The 18969-nt window shown below is 38.8% G+C and overlaps 2 protein-coding genes across 8 annotated transcripts in view; one reads left to right on the top strand and one right to left on the bottom strand.

Annotated features, from left to right (window-relative positions):
- Positions 1 to 18969, bottom strand: part of ubn1 (ubinuclein 1) — a 29838-nt gene that overhangs the window by 5401 nt on the left and 5468 nt on the right. For 4 of the 7 annotated variants that reach the window (XM_077205261.1, XM_077205257.1, XM_077205263.1 and 1 more), the window contains exons 2-9: positions 3300 to 3600; positions 2982 to 3080; positions 2588 to 2686; positions 2345 to 2476; positions 1812 to 1909; positions 1219 to 1651; positions 1087 to 1157; positions 876 to 1005 (exon numbers count right to left, since the gene is read on the bottom strand). In XM_077205261.1, the coding sequence (XP_077061376.1) occupies positions 876 to 1005; positions 1087 to 1157; positions 1219 to 1651; positions 1812 to 1909; positions 2345 to 2476; positions 2588 to 2686; positions 2982 to 3080; positions 3300 to 3530 (1293 nt within the window). In that variant the 5' untranslated portion in view covers positions 3531 to 3600. The other 3 variants (XM_077205260.1, XM_077205258.1, XM_077205259.1) reach the window with 3 other exon arrangements.
- uncx4.1 (Unc4.1 homeobox (C. elegans)) lies at positions 13948 to 18225 on the top strand. The gene is made up of 3 exons (XM_077205277.1): positions 13948 to 14412; positions 15125 to 15300; positions 16985 to 18225. The coding sequence occupies exons 1-3, from the start codon at positions 14151 to 14153 to the stop codon at positions 17900 to 17902; spliced, it is 1356 nt and encodes a 451-aa protein (XP_077061392.1). The 5' UTR covers positions 13948 to 14150; the 3' UTR covers positions 17903 to 18225.

Here is an 18969-nt window from a genome sequence, read left to right as displayed (position 1 = left end):
TGTAATACTGTATATTAAATGTTTTTACGGTCACTTTTGATCAATTTAACGCAGTATTAATTTCTTAAATTTAAAAAAATATATAATAATCTCTTACTGACCCCGAACTTTTGAACAGTAGTGTGTGCGTGTTTATGTAAATTTATAAAAGCTTAATTTTTATTTTATATTGAAATGTTTAATTATGATTAACGATTTTGGAAATCATGTACAAAAAGACCAGGAACAAGAAAGGTATTAAAAACAGGATAGTAATAGGATTAGTAAACAGGATTAATTTTGAAGGAATACGTTTTTTTTACTAATTAGTAGAGATGTCCCGATCAAGTTTTTTGTGCCCCCGATCCGATCCAAGTCATTGAATATTGAGTATCTGCCGAAACGGAGTCCCGATCCGATACTTGTATTTTCCTAGTGCTTGTTGCACATGCAGAGAGTTTCTATGGGGCTCAAATGTAAAAAAAAAAAAAAAAAGAAAAAGAGGGGGCATAAATCATTGCAGATTAATTCTAACACAAAAATTAATACAGCAATTATATTTATAGGTCTATATATATATATACATTGTATAAAGACATTGGTAGATGTAAACATCTGTTACTATGGTAAACAGAATCTGTGGTACCACTAAAATGAATATAGGACCACTGAAATATATTTTTTTATATTTTATAGAATTGCTGCAAGAAAAAAAAAGTGGATTTAATGTTAGAAAGCATGAAGCTCTCATGCAGTGCTATGGCAATGACATCTCAGTCTGACGGTAGATAAAAATAACTGCTGACGTAAAATAAAGGATCGGGGTTAGGATAACAGACACAGATAAGATAGGATGGTGATGTTTGCTATGCTGAGGTGTCAGTACGTTAACAGACCTGCTGTAGATTGTGACATTTTTTGGCTCTTTTAACCAGAGTGCCTTTGCTGCAGGACAGCTGTGATGCCAAGTAGGAGAAGATTCTGGAGCGTACTTTCCCACTAAGCTGTTTGGAGTTCAACTCCACGCTGAACATACAAAGAGAAGTAATCAATGCAATACAATCAAGATGTTACCTGTTCTATAATAAATCATGTGATGTAACTCACTCTAGTAAAACACTGTTGAGCTCCGAAGACAAAATCTCCATCTTATTTTGTCCTTCAATTTTCTTGACAGCCTAAAGAACAAAATAAGTAATGTATATCTGCAAACTCTAAAGCCATAAAAGCAAACAATACCTCTGAAAGTTGCTTAATGTGTTGCTCTAGTGTAGGTGGCAGTCCATCAGGGAGTAATGAGGGGATCTTCTCAGTGACGGATGGAATCGGAGCTTCTCTGTTCTCTTCCAGGCTTGGAGAACAGACGTTCTGCGGTTCCCCCAAGAGCCCGTCTAAGTCAAAGTCTTGCTCCGCTGCTTTGACTGCTTGAAGAAGGTCGTCTGCACTGGCAGAACCAATGAGTGTGAGAAGAGGGTCAGATGATATGGGTGGTTCTTGAACCTCAGCTTGCACGGTGGGACCAGTGTCGTTGAGAGCATGTGATTCTCTCTCTCTAGCATTGAACATCTGCAGCTGCTGAAGCTTTTCCTTATGGAACTTCTTCAGCATCTTATCAATACTTAGCGGCTTCTTGTTTTTCTTTTTCTTTGTAGATGATTTGTCTGGTGGGGTCCTGAGAAGGAAACCAGAAAAAGGAAAAGCAAACAATGAGGGCATTTGAGAAAGAATCAATGGAAACCTTGTTCTTAAAAGGAGGTTGTGAAAAATGTATGTTTTCTTCACAGTAAACACTGTACTCTTAATCTAAATTTGATCTCTGCAGCAGCAAAAACCTTTTCCTGGCTTCCTCCTCTTCCTTCTTAGCAAGCATGTCATCTTCTCTCTTTTTCTTCCCCATCCTCTTGTCTTTGCCTTGCTTAAGCTTTCGTTTCTGAGAGAGGAATCAGACCAAATGAGATAATGTTGACAAATGGAAACAGTTTTGCAAATCTTTTGCATAAAGCTAAAGAAAAAAGCTAGTTGTTGCCGGTTTGTTTGCAGTGCAAAACTATGGAAGCTTGTTTCCACCACAGAATAAAACATAAAATTGACTTTTTATCTCACAATTATGACTTTAAAGCTCACAATCGCAAGTTTATATCTCCAACTCTTACTTTAACAATTGCAAGAAAAAATGTCAAATGCATCTTTATATCTTGTGATTCTAACTTTTTTTCACAGTTCTGACTTTATAACACTTAATTGTGAGTGAAGTTAGAATTGCGTGATATAAATGTCTTTTATAAACTTTTGTAAAACTTTTATTCAGTGACGGAAACACGCTTCTATACAAAACAGATGGAAGGGTAGTCAAATGTTTACCCACCTTAAAACCATTTTCCTCAAAATCATTCTCGTTATTTCCCTCATCAGAGGCTGGCCGGAACTGGAGAGTTCCAGAGTTGATGTAGAAACCTCCATATCTGGTGGTGAGACAAGCTGGGACGAGCTCATCATACTGTGGCAGGCAGAGAAAAAGAAGACTTGAGTAAAACATGCATGTGTTCTATAAGGGGAATAATCTGATAAAGGTGTTTTAGCATCTGGCTAAACAGTGGCCCGAACTCACAGCCTCAGAGTTATCAATGAATGAATCAGATTCATCGTAACCAAAGCCTATATCCACCAGGTCCTGTAATCGGTCTTTTTTTCTTTTGCAAGCTTCACCCTAAACAAAGGCAGATATTAATGTAGTTGAAATACAACTTAAATAACATCACCCCCAATTTTAAAAAGTTACGTGCAGTCACATCATAACAAAAATAAGTGCAATATATTCAAGCCGTTTAATTCTACCTTTACCACAGTATGGTCAATTAAGGCATATTGTTTTGCATTTTGACTCTTGATATTTACTTGTCTCCACAGCATTTTGACAACTCAGCTTTAATTTGATAAATGTTGACATAGACTTACTTGTGATGAAGCTAGAAATATGACATCTTGGCAGAATTCATACTCACATATTTCACTTCAAACTTTCTTGCAAGTGCCTCCATTTCATCTCTCTCCCTGTCCTCCACCTTATGTAACGTTTGTAGTTTCTTTTTCTCAGTGGTTTCCTTAAAATGAGAGAAGGAAAAAAAAGGTCGGATACCAGTGGCTTTCCTAAATTCACCTGGATTAATCCTTGACCCTTTAATGAGGCAACATAACCAATTTTTTTTTCCATTTATTGGAACTCAACTCTAAACACTAAACAATGAAAATGGAAAATTATATATGATATAACAAGCAGCCAATAATAATCAGAAAATTCATTAATGTCAATGATTGTTTACCTTTGTGCTGATCAAATCCGGGTAGCAAAACTCCGGGCAGCGATGATCATCCGGCTCGAAGAGTTTCAGTTCCACTCTCGTTGCAGCATGCTGGAGTGGTGGCGATCCGGGCGCAAGTAAACCCTGTTTGACAGGTTGGTCACTGGCATTGGGGACAGGGGGGACGGTGGGAGAAGGAAAGTGTGCATTGCTTGAGATTGCGGTGAGGTGAATTCTTCGTGGTGCAGCCATTGCTCAGACCGATAGCAACGTTCCACGATTCTCCCCGAACAGGTGCGCGTTTGGTTGATTAATTATGAACCTGTGACGCCAATTTAAGTCAGTCATTTTCCTGCCTTAAAAGGGAAGCTGGGTAATCTGCGTTCCGCAACCTGCAGGCCTAAACGACCCATCTGAATGTAACGATTAGGATAACACAGGCTTAACGTTGGTATTTGTAGAGACCGGCGTATATTATGTGGAAATAATTAATCTACTTAGTAAATTGACGCAAAAGTAAGTTAGCCTAACACGTTATGAAAACAAAACTTGACCAAACTGTAACGTCTTTAGGTTTTTGAAATGATTAAATAAAGTGTAGCCTAGTAAAAGTAGAAAAATACAACCACGACACACTACAACGTTTGTAGAACGTTTATTTTCTTTTAAGTTTTGCTATGCTAAATTTACCAACTGACAAAAATGTAACTATAAATTGTTTAAATTCGAAGACACTTTTTACCTCTCGAGGTAATTCTATCAATAACTTGTACAAACGAGTAATGTCATATTAACATATTTAGATCTTGACTAGGCTACATGCAGAGATACAAATAAAGCTCTGATAATATTCCTATGATGTGCCTAAGTAGGCTATGCTATAACTTTAATTCAAACCTGCGCGCGAGTTGTTAAATTACAAGCCGAAATCTCATGTGTCTATATCCTTCTACTTATTTAGTAATCTCTAGTTTGAAAGATGTAGGCCTACGTGGCAAAACATTTTTATGATGGCGATAATGTAAAATAGGCTATGTTACACACAGTGATAGCCTTACCAAATCTTACATAGGCTATTAATGGATAAAAATCAATCTTATTTAATCCTCAATAGGCTATCACGGTTTGTGTGCTCGGATTATTTCTATTGATTAAACAATAGTTCAAAAAACGAGACGCTACTGACGTCCATTTATCCGTCTTCCGTGCCATAGGCCTATTAGCGGGGAATAGGCTATGATGAAAAGCGGTCAATAGAAGGTTAGGGCAACGTTCTCCCAACCCAAAAAAAACGGTTCTATTTCCGTAACGAAAACTTTCCTGGCTAACCAAACCCAAAAGTTGCAAATACATGTTTTGGAAACGTTCCCAGAACGTTCTGTGAACCCAAGACTACAGTTCCCAGAACGTCCTGGGATCTAAAATGTGTTGGCTGGGATGTAATTCCAGGTTGAATAGCCTAGTTAGTTTTTAAAAAGTCGCGATGTGGGCTACGCAACTGTAGCGTAGTAAAATTGCATTGCCTTGTTCTATCTATGCCATTGGGTTTCCGATAACTTAACGTTCTGCTTGCTGGCCTTTCGAAAAATAACCATGGTTTTACTACAAATAAAATAAAAGAAACATGGTTAATATATAGTTAAACTATGGTAACCACAAATTAACCATGACTTTGCCACGCTAACTAAACATGGTATTTCTAATACAACTGTGGTTATACAATTGATAATTAGTCCGCAAAAACAAAAAAACAAAAAAAAAAACATGGTTAGGCTACTACAATTTTAACTATAATAAAACCATGATTCATTTTCGCAAGGGAGGGGGAGCAAACGGGAGGATATTTGTGTGTTTGATTTGGGAGACCTACAAAATGTCTCCAGGAACCTGTTTGGGAACACTTGCCATTTCTGAAGAAACCTTTAGAAATAAAACATACCACAGATGTTTATCCATGTCATGTAATGGTGATTCGTTGACATGCGTTTTTATGGCATGTTCTGACGTCTCCAGCAGCCAATCTCTTCGTGAACGCTGAAGGGTTTCATTCTATCTCCGCGGCCCTCGGTGAAGCGCGTCGACACGCCGACAGTCGAATACTCTCCATACAGAACGAGCTCGAATTATCATGGCAATGGAAGATTATTGTTTTCAGATGCAGAGCGCAATCAGGAGACCGCCAGGTTTTATCTCTAATATTTGGTCGATGGTTCGCGTTATCGATCAGAAGACTTTCTGTTCGATCTAATTTTGACGATCAGTAGCGAGCGATACATCTTTACGAGACACATTTCATCACTAATATGGACACCCACAACTATTTCCAAAATCACAGTTCACTGTTGTCATTGGACGGACCACAGCTAGTCAGTTTAGTCGTCATCATCCTGCGCCTGACTTTATCATTAGGAATTGACAATAGGCTACAAATAGTTGAATGTAGTTTCCCGTTGTGGTTCAGCTGATGTATACAATCAGGTAAGGATAAAGAATGATAGCTTACTTAAATGTTACATGTCCCTCCTTTTCTCATTTAACATACATCCATTATAAATTTCGTGTCCACACGGCAGCTGCTGCGCTTTGACTGTAACAGTCACAGTACTGTAGGCTAGTACGAAATGAATGGCGCTGTCCATGGTACTGAATTAATTCAGACAGTTTATATTGAATCAGAAAGACATCCACCATTACATACGTACGGACGGACGAGCCTTTTAAATACATGCACGGTAAGTGTATTGAATGATATCCACTGCAATCATAATGTATTTGTATATTTTCTTTTCTGCTTAGTTGTAGTGTTTGAAGAGGTTATGGTCTGCCTAAAGCTACTTTTCATCGACATAGCAGCAGCGGTCCCAGAGAATTTAAGAAAGCTGTTCTAGTCAAATAATAAGATTGAAATAATATAAAGAAACTGATTTGACATTGTTACTTTAAGAAACACTTTCAGTTTCAAGCCCCTGCTAGATGTAAAGGTGACCAGTAGATGGCAGCAGATTTCTTAAAACCGAAGGTAATGAGTATTAATCAAACTACTAATATGGTGTGTGGGTGTCAACACATTGGGATGAAGTCAGTGCAGTCACATTAATGGACAACTTTTTGTATATTATGCTGTGGTCAATATTTGATCAAATAATGTAGTTTATTTCTAAACAGTTTAATTTTTGTAATAGGCTACCTTTAAAAGATTATTCAAAAACCGCAGAATGACCATGAAGAGAAATATAAATTATATATCAAGGCTCTAAATGCTAGAATAATTTAATAATTTTAATTGATTTAGAATCAAAATATCTAATGTGCAATTGTCCTTTGGACATTATTATTTTTTAATTATTGTTATTTTTTTCCAGCGTGTGCTTGTTTTTCTGTGGGGACTTCAACCTGAATGCACACATGGGGACTCAGTTTGTAAAGTATAAAAACCATTACATCTATGGAGAGTCCCCACAAAGATAGCAAACCAGATGTGTGTGTGTTATACTGCCTGTACAATACATGGCCCCTCTTGGATCATAACGATAACCTGAACCTGAGGTATAACGTTACTTTGCAAAAGATCTCACAAAAACGTGAGGAGGCATTTCCTGCATCCTAATAAGGAATTCATGCATCTGTGGCCTTCACATATGGTGCATTAGCATTGAGTCACACTTCATCAGTCTCTTATAAGACACGTTGCACTTGACCACTGTCAGTTATCTCAATAAAATAATTCTCAACCATCGCGTCCATTGCCCATTTAGGATCTCAAACCTCTTTTGTGGTGGAGAGAAATTTTGATATTAGAAAGAGAAAGAGTATAGTGCTGGATCTGCCAGATAGTAGCACACCTGGTTCGATATGATTATCTGATATGATTGATAGACACGATCAGTTTAAAGCTTCTGTCCATTTTACGCCGATTGAATAAGCATCAGGAAATGCAGGCAATACACGTATGCCGTTTTCCCGACTTTATTAGCTATATTGTTTGGACTGCTTTTCGTTTCTTCCAGCGGAAATCTCTCTAAGCCTTCTCTTTAGCTACATTAAGATTCACCTCACTTTCTTCTCCACGGGCGATCACCGTGGAACGAGCCTCTTATGAATCGAATTTGACAGTCACAAAGGCGTCATAATTGCAGTCTGTCGCATTCCATTCCATGTTAACATATCACAAACTTATTCAAACGTAATTCGGGACGCATATGCTTTCGCTATCTCTCTCTCTCTCTAGCAATTATAAATGAATTTCACGGTGTAGGCTTTTAATGCTAATAAGATCCCCCTCCCCGCTGGCTTGCGAACGAACAGGCCAGTCTCACTGACAAACAGGGCGCGAAAACCCGTGGTGTGCATGAGAGACATGTATGGACTCAGAGAGGGAGAGAGAGAGAGATGGGACAGAGGATCAGATTGCATCTCTTTTGTTTAACCAGACTCCTGTTTCAATGAGCTAATGGAGCGGAAGAGATTGGCGCCCCGCGGCTAGAGAAGGCCGACAGAAGCGCCGAATTAAAAAAGGTGTCAATAAATGTGTGAAAGACAATGAGCTAAAACACACACGCTTTATAGGGAGGACAAAGAGGGACAGATGGAAAGTGAGGAGGGGGTTCCGACCAGTGACAGGACCCCTCAGCGTTTCATCAGAGCGGAGGGAGAGAGTTACAATATTGTCCCGGGATGATTTAAGGCGCTCTGGGAGTCAGGTCCCCAAAGTGAATAATTTAGTCCTTTTATTAACTTGAGCAAACATGAGCTGTTTTTAATTAACCAGTTAGATCCGAGCACGACGGCCAAATGCATCCACCAGTATGGTTTGAGAAACACTGAGCTTAAAAGTAAAACAAGTTTGACTTTCGGTATAGAATGTGTTTAACGAGTCTAAATAGTTTGGGGAAAGACAGCCTACTCATGTCCACAGCTGCTAATTTTAAGCCACATTTTAGCAGGATGAATTGGCTATGTGGGCACCTACATCGCAAAGATGTCTATTTGATGTGTGTGTTTCCATCTGGAAGACGTTTTTTGTTTGTTTTTGAGTGATTGCTAATCTGCACTACTTTAGGACGTTTCCTGTCAGACTTTAAATGTAGGCTACATTTAGAAAATGACTTTAAGATGTTTAAGATTTAGAATTTATGTAAAACTGACATCTTAAAGACATCTCTCAGATGTTGACACAGCAGCTCTTTAACAGACATCTTGTAAGTGTGCTGTCTAATAACATGGTATCATAACTATAAACTATAAACTATATGCTTAATCTTAATTTAATGTAGGCAGATATGGAGTTCGAGGCGATGACTCGGATCACCACTAGAAAGCGCTGTGACTACCATCCGAGTTGTCTTTTGAGTAGCCTAATTAAGCAAAAAATTAAGTAGGCTACATTTAATTAGACTCGGGTTCCATAAACATAATTATGTATTTAATTGATAGGCTCGTCTAATTATTCCGTCGCACAATTTACACCTCCTTAGATTAACTGTGTATAACATCATGAGAATCTTTTGGTAATGAGCAAATGCAGCCTTCGAGAACATATTATTGAAGAATAATGTTTTTTTTTTGTATTGTTTTAAACGTTATATTAAATATTAATGTTATAATATTTTTTACTTGGGTAATATATGCTTTTTATTATCCTTCATATAACATTTATAGTTGGGAGGAAAATGAATTATCTTATAAGATTTAGGCTACAGATTTTGTGTGCCTCCTTTATCGGACACACTTCCTGGACCAGGATTTTAGAACTTTTGTTTCTATAGTTTCTATAGAGGGAGCCGAGACAAGCTTTTGGACGACACGGGAAGGGCAACGAAGGCAATTCATTAGGCAGCGGAGTTAACCTGCCTCGCCTTAATTAAAACATCTTCGCTAGTTTACAGTGTGGATACTGGGGCGTCTCTGGGGTGTTGGGTTTCCTGCGCGCAGCAGATGGCCGCGTCGGCCGAAAATAATAGTTGACGCTCCTCCTCCCATGCTTCATTGTCCCAGACCAGAACAACCGTGAGCCCGCGAGTCACCAGGGGATTAGAGCAGCGTGGATAACAAAGAGATATGAACTATTCCAGGCCCCCACGAACGACCGCGGTCAGTGTACATCTACAGAACCCGATTGATACCCCGGCGGATGACAAGATTGATTCTCTTGATGTTTGAGATTTGTTTACTTAGAGCGAGAAATGTCTGGTCCTGAGTTGTCTGAGGAACTGAAGTCTCCCAGCACTTCTTGACTTGCCTGTATCAATAAGCGTTCACTGACAGCAGGTTAAGTTTTTTTTTTTTTTTAAATAAGAGGGGAGTTAATTTTTTACTCTCTAAAACAAATTTACAGTGATCTGTAAACGATTTTAAAGTTGTTTTTTGATTACATAAGAAGAGATGGCATATTAAGCATTGTTTTGTCCTGATCTATTAATACAAAAAAAAAACTTTTCTGTAAAGAACATGTTTTCAGTTCTCTCTCTTAATATTTTATAGGCCTATAGGTGTTTAAAGTAAAAACAAGTCTAGGTGGTGTAACTGTAGGCCTAAGTCTAATTAAAAGGGTGAAATTCGTAAAAATAGTTTGCATAGCCTACTTTATTTGGGCCCTCTTTGAAAAACTTTTGTACGTGTATCAACATTGAAACAAAAGCCATTATAGGCTGTCATAGAGCCCAATGACTACCCCCCCCCCCCCCCCCCCTTTGTAATTTTTTTAAGGCACGTTTTTTCAGGTCAAGAAGAACTTTTTCAATAATTTATTTCAAAAAAGAAAACGTTTTACATTTAAATATGTTTTCATTCAATTAAGTTAAAATAATTTTTTTTTTTTTAAATTTGTGATTAAATAAAAATGCTTGTTATAAATGGTGTAAAGGTTTTTGGTTTGACGCCATATAGGCTAGACATCTGCTCTTTTTTTGGGCACCTAACGTTAAGCCACATAAAATCGCACGACGCTAGGTGGCGATAAAAGAATGGTTTCTTCTTCCTCCACATGACAGTTCAAGTTTTTGACAGCTGTGATACCTGTGCGCTTGATCATCAATGAAGTCGTGTCACAGGTCTTTTCTGCTCATTTTCCTCACTTTTCATGGGAATGGATAGAATCAATATGCTGTTAGCGCGAGCGCATAAGCACACAGCCACACTGGAGCGCGCTCCCACCCCACGGTGCAAGTGCTGCATGTCCTTCAGTTTCAAAGAGTGATTCAAGGGAGAAAATAGTGGACTGGAAAAATATGTAAATTACTTTCACAAAGGCTTCGAAAAATTGGCGTCATCACCATTGCTCAAATAATATTATTACTATATTTTGAAAATGTTAATCTGTTCAGCGGATTTCCCCGGGGAGGCGAGTAAATTAGTTCTATTTCCGTGCATACCAGCGCGAGGCAACGGGAAGCGACAAGCACCTTCGATTCGCTGATTACAATTAGACAATCTCTGCTCGGGGTCCGTCAAGCATTGATAATTTTTGGCATATTAATCACGTTTTAGCAAAAGGTGATAAGTCGGTTTTAATTGAAATAAAATTATTACTCTAATAGAAGTTTGAGTTATTGTTATTAAAAGGATTCCATTTTACCATATACCTCATAAATGCAGACCAGGGTAAGATTCCTGAAGGGCATTGTAGGTTGTCAAGGCTGAATAAGGTAATTTGAAGGGGAATTGCTTTTTCTTTTTACCTCTCTCTCTCTCTCTCAATCTTAAATGAAGTGAATTAAAACTCGGAATCAATCGCTTTTACTTTCTGCTTTCTCTGCAGCCAGACCAACAATTGCAGATAATTAGCGAGCGGGAAAGTTTTAATTGCATGATTAGCTTAGCGGGATTAGAGGGAAATTTGCCTGGTGGGATAGCCTAGTTTCCTACTAAAACACCAAACTATGTGCTTGAGTGAAACACAAACACAGAAAGGAAAATCATTTTACACTTTAATTGGTTCGTTTGTGGATCAAATGACTTTTTAACAATTAATTTACGTTTCACACTCTTAATTATCTGTTCATCGACTAATGTGCAGCTCAGTTTTGATATAGCTTCAAATGAACTCACATTAAGTTAATTTAGTAATTAAGACCTTCAAAAGTAGTATATTGATTTTTTAATTAAAATGTTTTATTCAAGCCTAATGGTTATTTATGATTATCGTTTAAAAAATATGTTGCTTCAAGCTTCAGAGTGAGCTGAGAGTTTATGGACAGCCCAGTCCCTTCCATCTTCCTGGCTAAAGTTTGTATGGATTTTAATATGACCATAAATATATCGGACCCCTTTAACCGCTATAAATGGGTTAAGTGTAAAAAATGTTTATTCTACTCTGAGCAGAAATGTAGTGAACCATAACCCTGTAGTAATTGCATGTTGTTAATTATTATTACACGGTAATTATTTCACTGTAACACAGACACCTTATATGTATCCCAATGTCAATGTACAGATAGGCTACTCAGAAAAACATCAAGGTGGGTTTCGGGTTTCCATAAATTGATTAGGCAATATAGGCTAGGGGCTATGTTTAATTTCGACATGTGTTGATTCAATAAGTTTTTATATAATATCGCCATTACGTACATATTAAAATAGCGAAAGTGTGCGAAAACGCACTGAACCCTGGCCCTTGTGTGGCTTGCGTACTTATGATTATCAAGTTAATTAAAGCCCGAGCATCTGACATACAGTCACTCCGCCGTATTAAAAACAACGGGCGCCTTGCAACGCTTCGCAGGGGCCGCGTGTCAAGGGTTGTCTACCCAGGAGCCGCGCGCGTCTAGCGGATAGCGTTTGCTCAGAACCGGAGGGGTGCCCTTTCAAGAAGCGGTTTTCAAAAAGCAAACGACAAGAAGCCAATTATTGAACTTAGATATCGGGGGAGGACCAGAATGAAACGATTTCCATAATTCCTGTATGCGAAGTGATGAAATGTTTTTGGGATAAAGAGTGGAGGAGAGAGATACAAACCAAGTAGCATCAAACGCGCGCTCACGCAGGGACTGTGTGCTTTGAAAGAGACTAGCACTAGTAGAGAGGCCTTTTTTTCAAAGTGCTGATTTGAAATGAACACATTGAAATGCAGAGAGGCTGCCAGCCAACAGACTGCGGGGTCAAGTGACGAACGGATTATATGCTTCTTCTTAATAATATTAATTAAACAATTTGCATGCTAATAAGGTAACAATTATCGTGCCTCTCTGTTGAAAGATTTAGGTTATTACTACACACCATTCGGGTGCTGCTGAGGGTCAGTGCAAGCGAGCGAGTGGTGAGAAATTTCATCTCAAATTAACGTTCTGGCAGCTGGAGAAATTGGATAAATAAAGTGGAATTAATTCTCGGTAATGAAGGAGAGCAGGGAGATGGAAAGACCCATATACTACTTTATACATGGACAGGATTGATTACCATCCTGTATTCAGAACCACCTCTCTCTCTCTCTCTCTCTCTCTCTCTCTCTCTCTCTCTCTCTCTCTCTCTCTCTCTCTCTCTCTCTCTCTCTCTCTCTCTCGCTTACACACACACACACACACACCCTGAAAATGGTGCTGGATAGCGTTTAATTAAACATTAACAATTATAGAGGCAGAGGAACTCCATTATAAATTAAAAAACTAAAAGAGTTTACAGGCATCACATACATTTTTACATCACGTAATCAGGAAATAATGAATCATTATCCTCTTCATTATCATCTAATATTTTCTATATGCCTATTATACACACTACGTGTGATGTCTGCAATATGATTTCACCTTAAAAATTTAATTTGTGACATAATTAACATAATTTCTTAGGAAATTGTCATTTACACTTAAAATAAGTCAATATTGCATGTATTTATTATATTCTTTTAAAATATATTTTATTTGTAAAATGGATTATTATGACCTTCTCACACCATACTCCCTGTTGTAGACACAAATGATCAGAGGCATAATTGATTATTTGCATGCAGTTAACCTATTAAGCATGCAGTTCTTTAACTCTGTAAGACACTAATCTAAAAAACAAACACGTTTGTGCTTTCATATAGCTTGCCCCCGTCACAATTATTCTGTCAGACTCACTTTTGTTTCCACCTTCAGAATTTTTTTAATAACACCTGCCAAAATCATGGCCACAGTAATCAGAACAGTGGAAATGAGTTCGTGACGCGCTCGCGTGTAGATATAAGAAAGGCTGAGGTGCTTGTAGTTTTAAATTCATCTTGACAGCTCGCAACAGGGTGGGTGATTCTCCGTCCGTTATAGGTTCACTCTGTTCACGGGACCATGCCTCCGCGTAATGGGAGAACATCATTCTACGCATTCAGAGAGAGCAAGACGTTCCTTGAAAAGTATGAGGCACTTGACGTTTTCGGTTGTTAGCCTATTTGTTATTTTGGTTTCAGAACAGAACAGTAAGCTATTAGTATAGAATCAGTGTGTGTTTATGTAGTCGCTGTTTAGAATTTAGTCGGGAATCAATCAATTTGCCGGTTTCGCCTCCTCCCCTTTCTCCTCCCTCCCGTCTAGTTGTGATGTCTCATGTCGTGTTGTGACAGGCTAGCGCTGGTATTGTTTATTGAGGTGGATGTCAGGTATAATTAGCAATCGATATGGAAAACGCTCGTGTCGTGGCTCTGACGTCACCGACGATTAACGTTTCTTATTGGTCACGAATTCCCTAGCGCGAGAGCTAGTTATTTGGACAAGGGGAGAGTTGATGTTGACAAAGTAGGAAAGAGCGTAAAGCCTGCACGCCTGCCTCGGTCTCCTTATTCCTTAATTGGGATCGCAAAGCATGTGAACGCCGCACGTTCTTTCACGGCTCCTGCATGCGCACTGAGGGAAGAGTTGGAGCTTGTTTTGGCCAGACAGACGCTTCCCTGATTCCGGAGATGCAATGATGGATAGCCGGATCCTCGAGCATCCTCATGCCCAGTTTGGAGGCTCTTTGGGGGGAATGGTTGGAATGGGTTTTCCCTACCACCTCAGTCACCATCATGTTTACGATATCACCGGACACCAGCTACAGTCAGCGGCCGCTGTTCCTTTTTCTATAGACGGATTACTTAACGGATCATGCTCAGCGTCTGTTGCAAACTCCAACCCATTGCTCGGCTCTGGATGTGGTGTTAACGGGGATAGTCAGTATAAACTCAGCGGTAAGAGAATGGTTATCCGCTTCTTCTATTCCATGTAGAATATAGTAGGCTACACAGTTATATTATCAACAGTTTTGGGGAAATATATAAGTTACGCGAGGCCTCTCGCTCGCAGAAAGAATATGGAATACTTTTCTTTCTTCTTTTTAAAATGCACACTTTAAAAAGCGTTTCTTCATTGTCATGATTTCAGGTAGCCTAAACTAGAAACTAGGCCGATTTTACTCGGACTGATAATAAGAAAATGTATTAGCCTATTATCCTCATCATGATATCACAGATTAGTTTCTGTGGGTGTAAAGGCGTTTGAATCATGTTTTATGGGCTAGCCGAAGTCTATTTGTAATTCTAGACTTTGTAAATCAATAAACAAGCACATTATGTAGGCCAAACGTGTTACAAATGATTGTGAAAAAAAACACGGCATTTAACATTAATCACATTGGCGCAGATTTTATTTCTGTAGACTATTTAAAAATCATGCATGGCAACCACAGGTATTTTTTTTAAAAGTAGCCCATACTTCAATGGTTAATTAGTTTAATGTCAATGTATTCTAGTATTTTATTTGACAACCACAGGATTTTTATAAAATCGTAGTGTTTTGAATAATTTCTGTTACCAAAATGTTAGCCTTTGTAGACAACTCTAAGTAGAATAGTGTGTAATGTTCATGTTTGCATGCGCGTTTTCACATACTCTGTGGTCCTAGATGCCGGAGACCCCGACAAGGAAAGCCCTGGTTGTAAACGGAGGCGAACGCGTACAAATTTTACGGGCTGGCAGCTGGAGGAACTAGAAAAAGCATTCAACGAAAGCCATTATCCGGATGTGTTCATGCGCGAGGCGCTCGCACTACGTCTAGACCTTGTTGAGTCACGTGTTCAGGTAAACGCTGGTTTGTTTTTATGTCATAACAAAATATTTAATTGACCTTTATTACAATTGCCTATTTATTATTAACAGACACAGTATTAGCTATAGCAGATACACTCCATGTTATATATAGCTATGCCATTGGCCTACCAATTATTATTATTATTTTTACAATGCTAAATGTAGCTAGCCTAATTAAAAATGTAAACTTTTAAATGCTAAAAGTTTGAATTATTTTTCCAAATGCATGACAACAGGATAGACATTTTAAAATAATAGCAAGGTTTAAATGTTTAATGTTCAACCCTCATTTCATCAATTAAAAACATGAAAGATCTTCATGTTTTTGCATAACTTTAGCCTGATTTGGTCAACAATTTATTCATAACATATTTAGCTGCAAATGCATGCAATTCTAAAGCAGATTATTATAAACAATTTGTTAATTGTATTAAGATAAAAATGTTGACATTTAGATGTTTCAAAATTATACAAATGTCCTGTTTTATTGACTAATATATTAAACACCTTTACTAACATTTTAGTTAATATGTGATCAGTTTTACCAATTCTTTACAAAATTAAATATAGGCCAGTGGATTGTGATGCTATAAGCGTTGGACGTGCAGCCTTTGTCTACATTTCCCTTTTTGTCGAAATTCGACGCTGGAGGAGAAGCAGACTTGTTTGGGGACTTAAAAGCTATGCTTTGTATTATTCTTATTCCTCAAGGAAGATTAGCCTTCTTTATCGTTAGGTTTGTGTGCTCACAGATTTTACCGACATTAACATTTCATGTGTATACACAGCTATTGTCATGTATAGCCTCGATGTCTCTATGTTAGTATGCGTCTTAGCCTACTGGTGGATGCTAACTGTGGTGTTATCAGCGCTGAACAGACGGCTGTCGCCATGTGAGGGGTCTGGGTGTGAGGTGCGAGCCTGCTGCTCTCTACCTCTGCTGGGCCAAATCTGTCCTAGCGCTTATACGCGCCTAAATGAACTTTAGGGGAACAGGCCCAAATTAGCCACGCAAGAACCAGGCTTAATTGAAAGATTGAGAGTGAGCCATTATATTAAATCAATTGACAATTTAGACGAGCGCATCTGTGGCTAAGGGCTTTATGTTAGAAAATATGCCTAAATAAAGGTTCCAAATGGGTGATTTAGCATCAATGCCATGGAAAGGTTGCCCAAAGAACCTTTCAGTTAATAGTTTTTAAAATAACCTTTTTCCCCATAGTGTGTAGATATATATATATTTTTTAATTCTTCTATAATAACCTTTTGTGGAATGGAAAGGTTCTATGTAGAACCTTTATTTTTAAGAGTGTAGATTAAAACATTTCCTCTGTCTAATTCGTGTCATATTGTTGATGAACCTTGGATGTCAAATAGTAAAACAAGAGTTTTCAGAAATCAAGCATCTTTATGAAAATGACTGCTATTGAACCTTTAGCGTTTTATTTAATTGAACAAATACAATTAAATAAAGAGACACAATTCTGTGATTTGTAATTGCAGGATAATATTGCGATAAAGAAACTAAATATTTGTAGATTTCAGGAGCTTGTCAGATTTATTGAAGCAATTTGCCTAACAATAATTCTGCCATTTGATGTTAATTTATATTAATTGAGTCTGTCATATAACATGATTTTGAAACAAACAAAAAATCTCAACCTTTGCTTTCTAGGTGTGGTTCCAAAACCGGCGAGCTAAATGGCGCAAAAAGGAGAACACGAAGAAAGGTCCCGGTCGACCGGCCCACAACTCTCACCCCACCTCCTGCAGCGGCGAACCAATGGACCCAGAGGAGATCGCGCGACGGGAGTTGGAGCGCATGGAAAAGAAGAAGCGAAAACAGGAGCGCAAACTGCTGAAATCACAAAACAAGCTGTTAGCTGGTGATCTCTTCTACACGCCTGGATCTGACAGCGACAGTGGAGTATCGCAGAGCACCGATAGCGAGTCCACTCCACACACCGGGCCTCAGCCTAGCACTCACCGACAGAATACAGAACATATATGTGACCAACATCCACGCCACCAAAGAGCCAGTACAGTCAACGAGACAGCGGAGCCCATGGACCCCGCGAACGGCATCACACGCGCCCCCACGCTTCAGAAACTCAACCCATTCAGTGTGGAGAGTTTACTTGCCGAATCAAGTCCCAGGAGAAAAACTATCCTGGATTTTTCTCAGTTACCGCCGCAGCGACCACTGCTTGGTAAAGGCCATTTTCTTCTATACCCCATTACCCAGCCGCTGGGTTTCATTGTGCCACAGACAGCGATGAAACCGAGTCAGGATTCAGGACACAACTGTTCCACAACAGACATCTCAACCTCAAACCAGAAAAACATCAATCACTTGTGCAAAGACACCGAGCTGCAAAGAGAAAGCAAGAACTCTTCTTCCATTCAGGCTTCAAACACAAGCTCAGAGAAATGTTTTGCAGAATCAAATTCGTTTGAAAACGACTCCGAGTCCATTGTCACAAACTCTAGCCAGAAAGAAAGCGTCTCTCCTAACCTGTCTGAATATTCTGACACGAAAACCCGCAGTTCTGCTGACACGAACATAGATGGAGAAGACGTTGACATGGACTGAAATAAGCAGTGGCGCCAAGTGACTTATCACAATCCCAAAGCTGAAACGACACGTTTTTCTATACAAGACTGTTTTGATTCATTTTTTTATACTGTTCAGAAACGGATATTCTTTATTCAGGTGAACTATCTGTTTCGGCGTAAAATATCTGTTCCAATTCAGCGACTCGTCTAACTTTAAGGAACAAGTTAGCTTACGAGCAGCATACAAGAACAACATATCCTCAAACGTTGTATAAATGATAAAAGTATCGAAAATATTTATATATGTAACATTTTGATAAGTAATAATAAGAATAATAATAAAATATTGTCAAAGAAAAACACCTTGTATTGCCACCTCAGTGCTTACGGTTATCCTGTCTGTTTTGTTTATCGTTTTGAGAGGCTGCTGTACATCAGGCTCGTGTTTATTGCTTTAACAAATTCATTCATTCAAAACCTCCAGTTAAAATGAGGTCTCACGCCGCGGGCGGTAGGACTCGGTCAGCTCCTGTGGAGTTTTGATATGAAAGTAATTATTTTCCCGGTGGCGGCTGGGAGGATACGTTTTTTTTCTGTTAGCCTGAAGGGTTATTATACATTACCGATTCCAGCGATATGAAATCACATAAACTTCCAACAATAATAGAATTAGCATGAAAGGCTGGCGAGTCAGATTGAAATGGGGAAATAATAGCCCAGGCAGCTGCGAGCGTACGTGTGAGGATGTGTGTGTGTGTGCGCGCAAGCCTGGGTGATTCGCGGGGTGGAATTTTCATGAGGCGCGCGGGCCTGTCAGGGCACGCGTAGGCGGCAATATTAAGATAGATGTTCGATGATATCCCTCATTGTTCTGTCGCGTACATTGATGTTCCTGTCTTATCGGCCTATTGATCATTTGTCGCTCTATAAGAACAGCCCCCCCTTTCTCTCACTCTCTCTCTCTCTCTCTCTCTCTCTCTCTCTCTCTCACACACACACACACACACACACACACACACACACACACACACACACACACACACACACACACACACACACAATTGTTTATGTTTTATGGGGACTTTTCATAGACATAATGTTTTT

Source organism: Siphateles boraxobius, unplaced genomic scaffold (assembly GCF_051911475.1).
Source record: "Siphateles boraxobius isolate OS27281-9 unplaced genomic scaffold, OSU_SipBor_1 53, whole genome shotgun sequence".
Taxonomy (NCBI): Eukaryota; Metazoa; Chordata; class Actinopteri; order Cypriniformes; family Leuciscidae; genus Siphateles; species Siphateles boraxobius.
This window is presented reverse-complemented; position numbering and strand designations above follow the sequence as displayed.

Excerpts from the sequence above, each read along its gene's own strand:
- uncx4.1 (XM_077205277.1), top strand. The coding sequence starts at position 14,151 with ATGATGGATAGCCGGATCCTCGAGCATCCTCATGCCCAGTTTGGAGGC. Across the intron at positions 14,413-15,124 it reads TAGTCAGTATAAACTCAGCG|ATGCCGGAGACCCCGACAAG; the intron begins GTAAGAGAATGG and ends CTGTGGTCCTAG. Across the intron at positions 15,301-16,984 it reads TTGTTGAGTCACGTGTTCAG|GTGTGGTTCCAAAACCGGCG; the intron begins GTAAACGCTGGT and ends TTTGCTTTCTAG.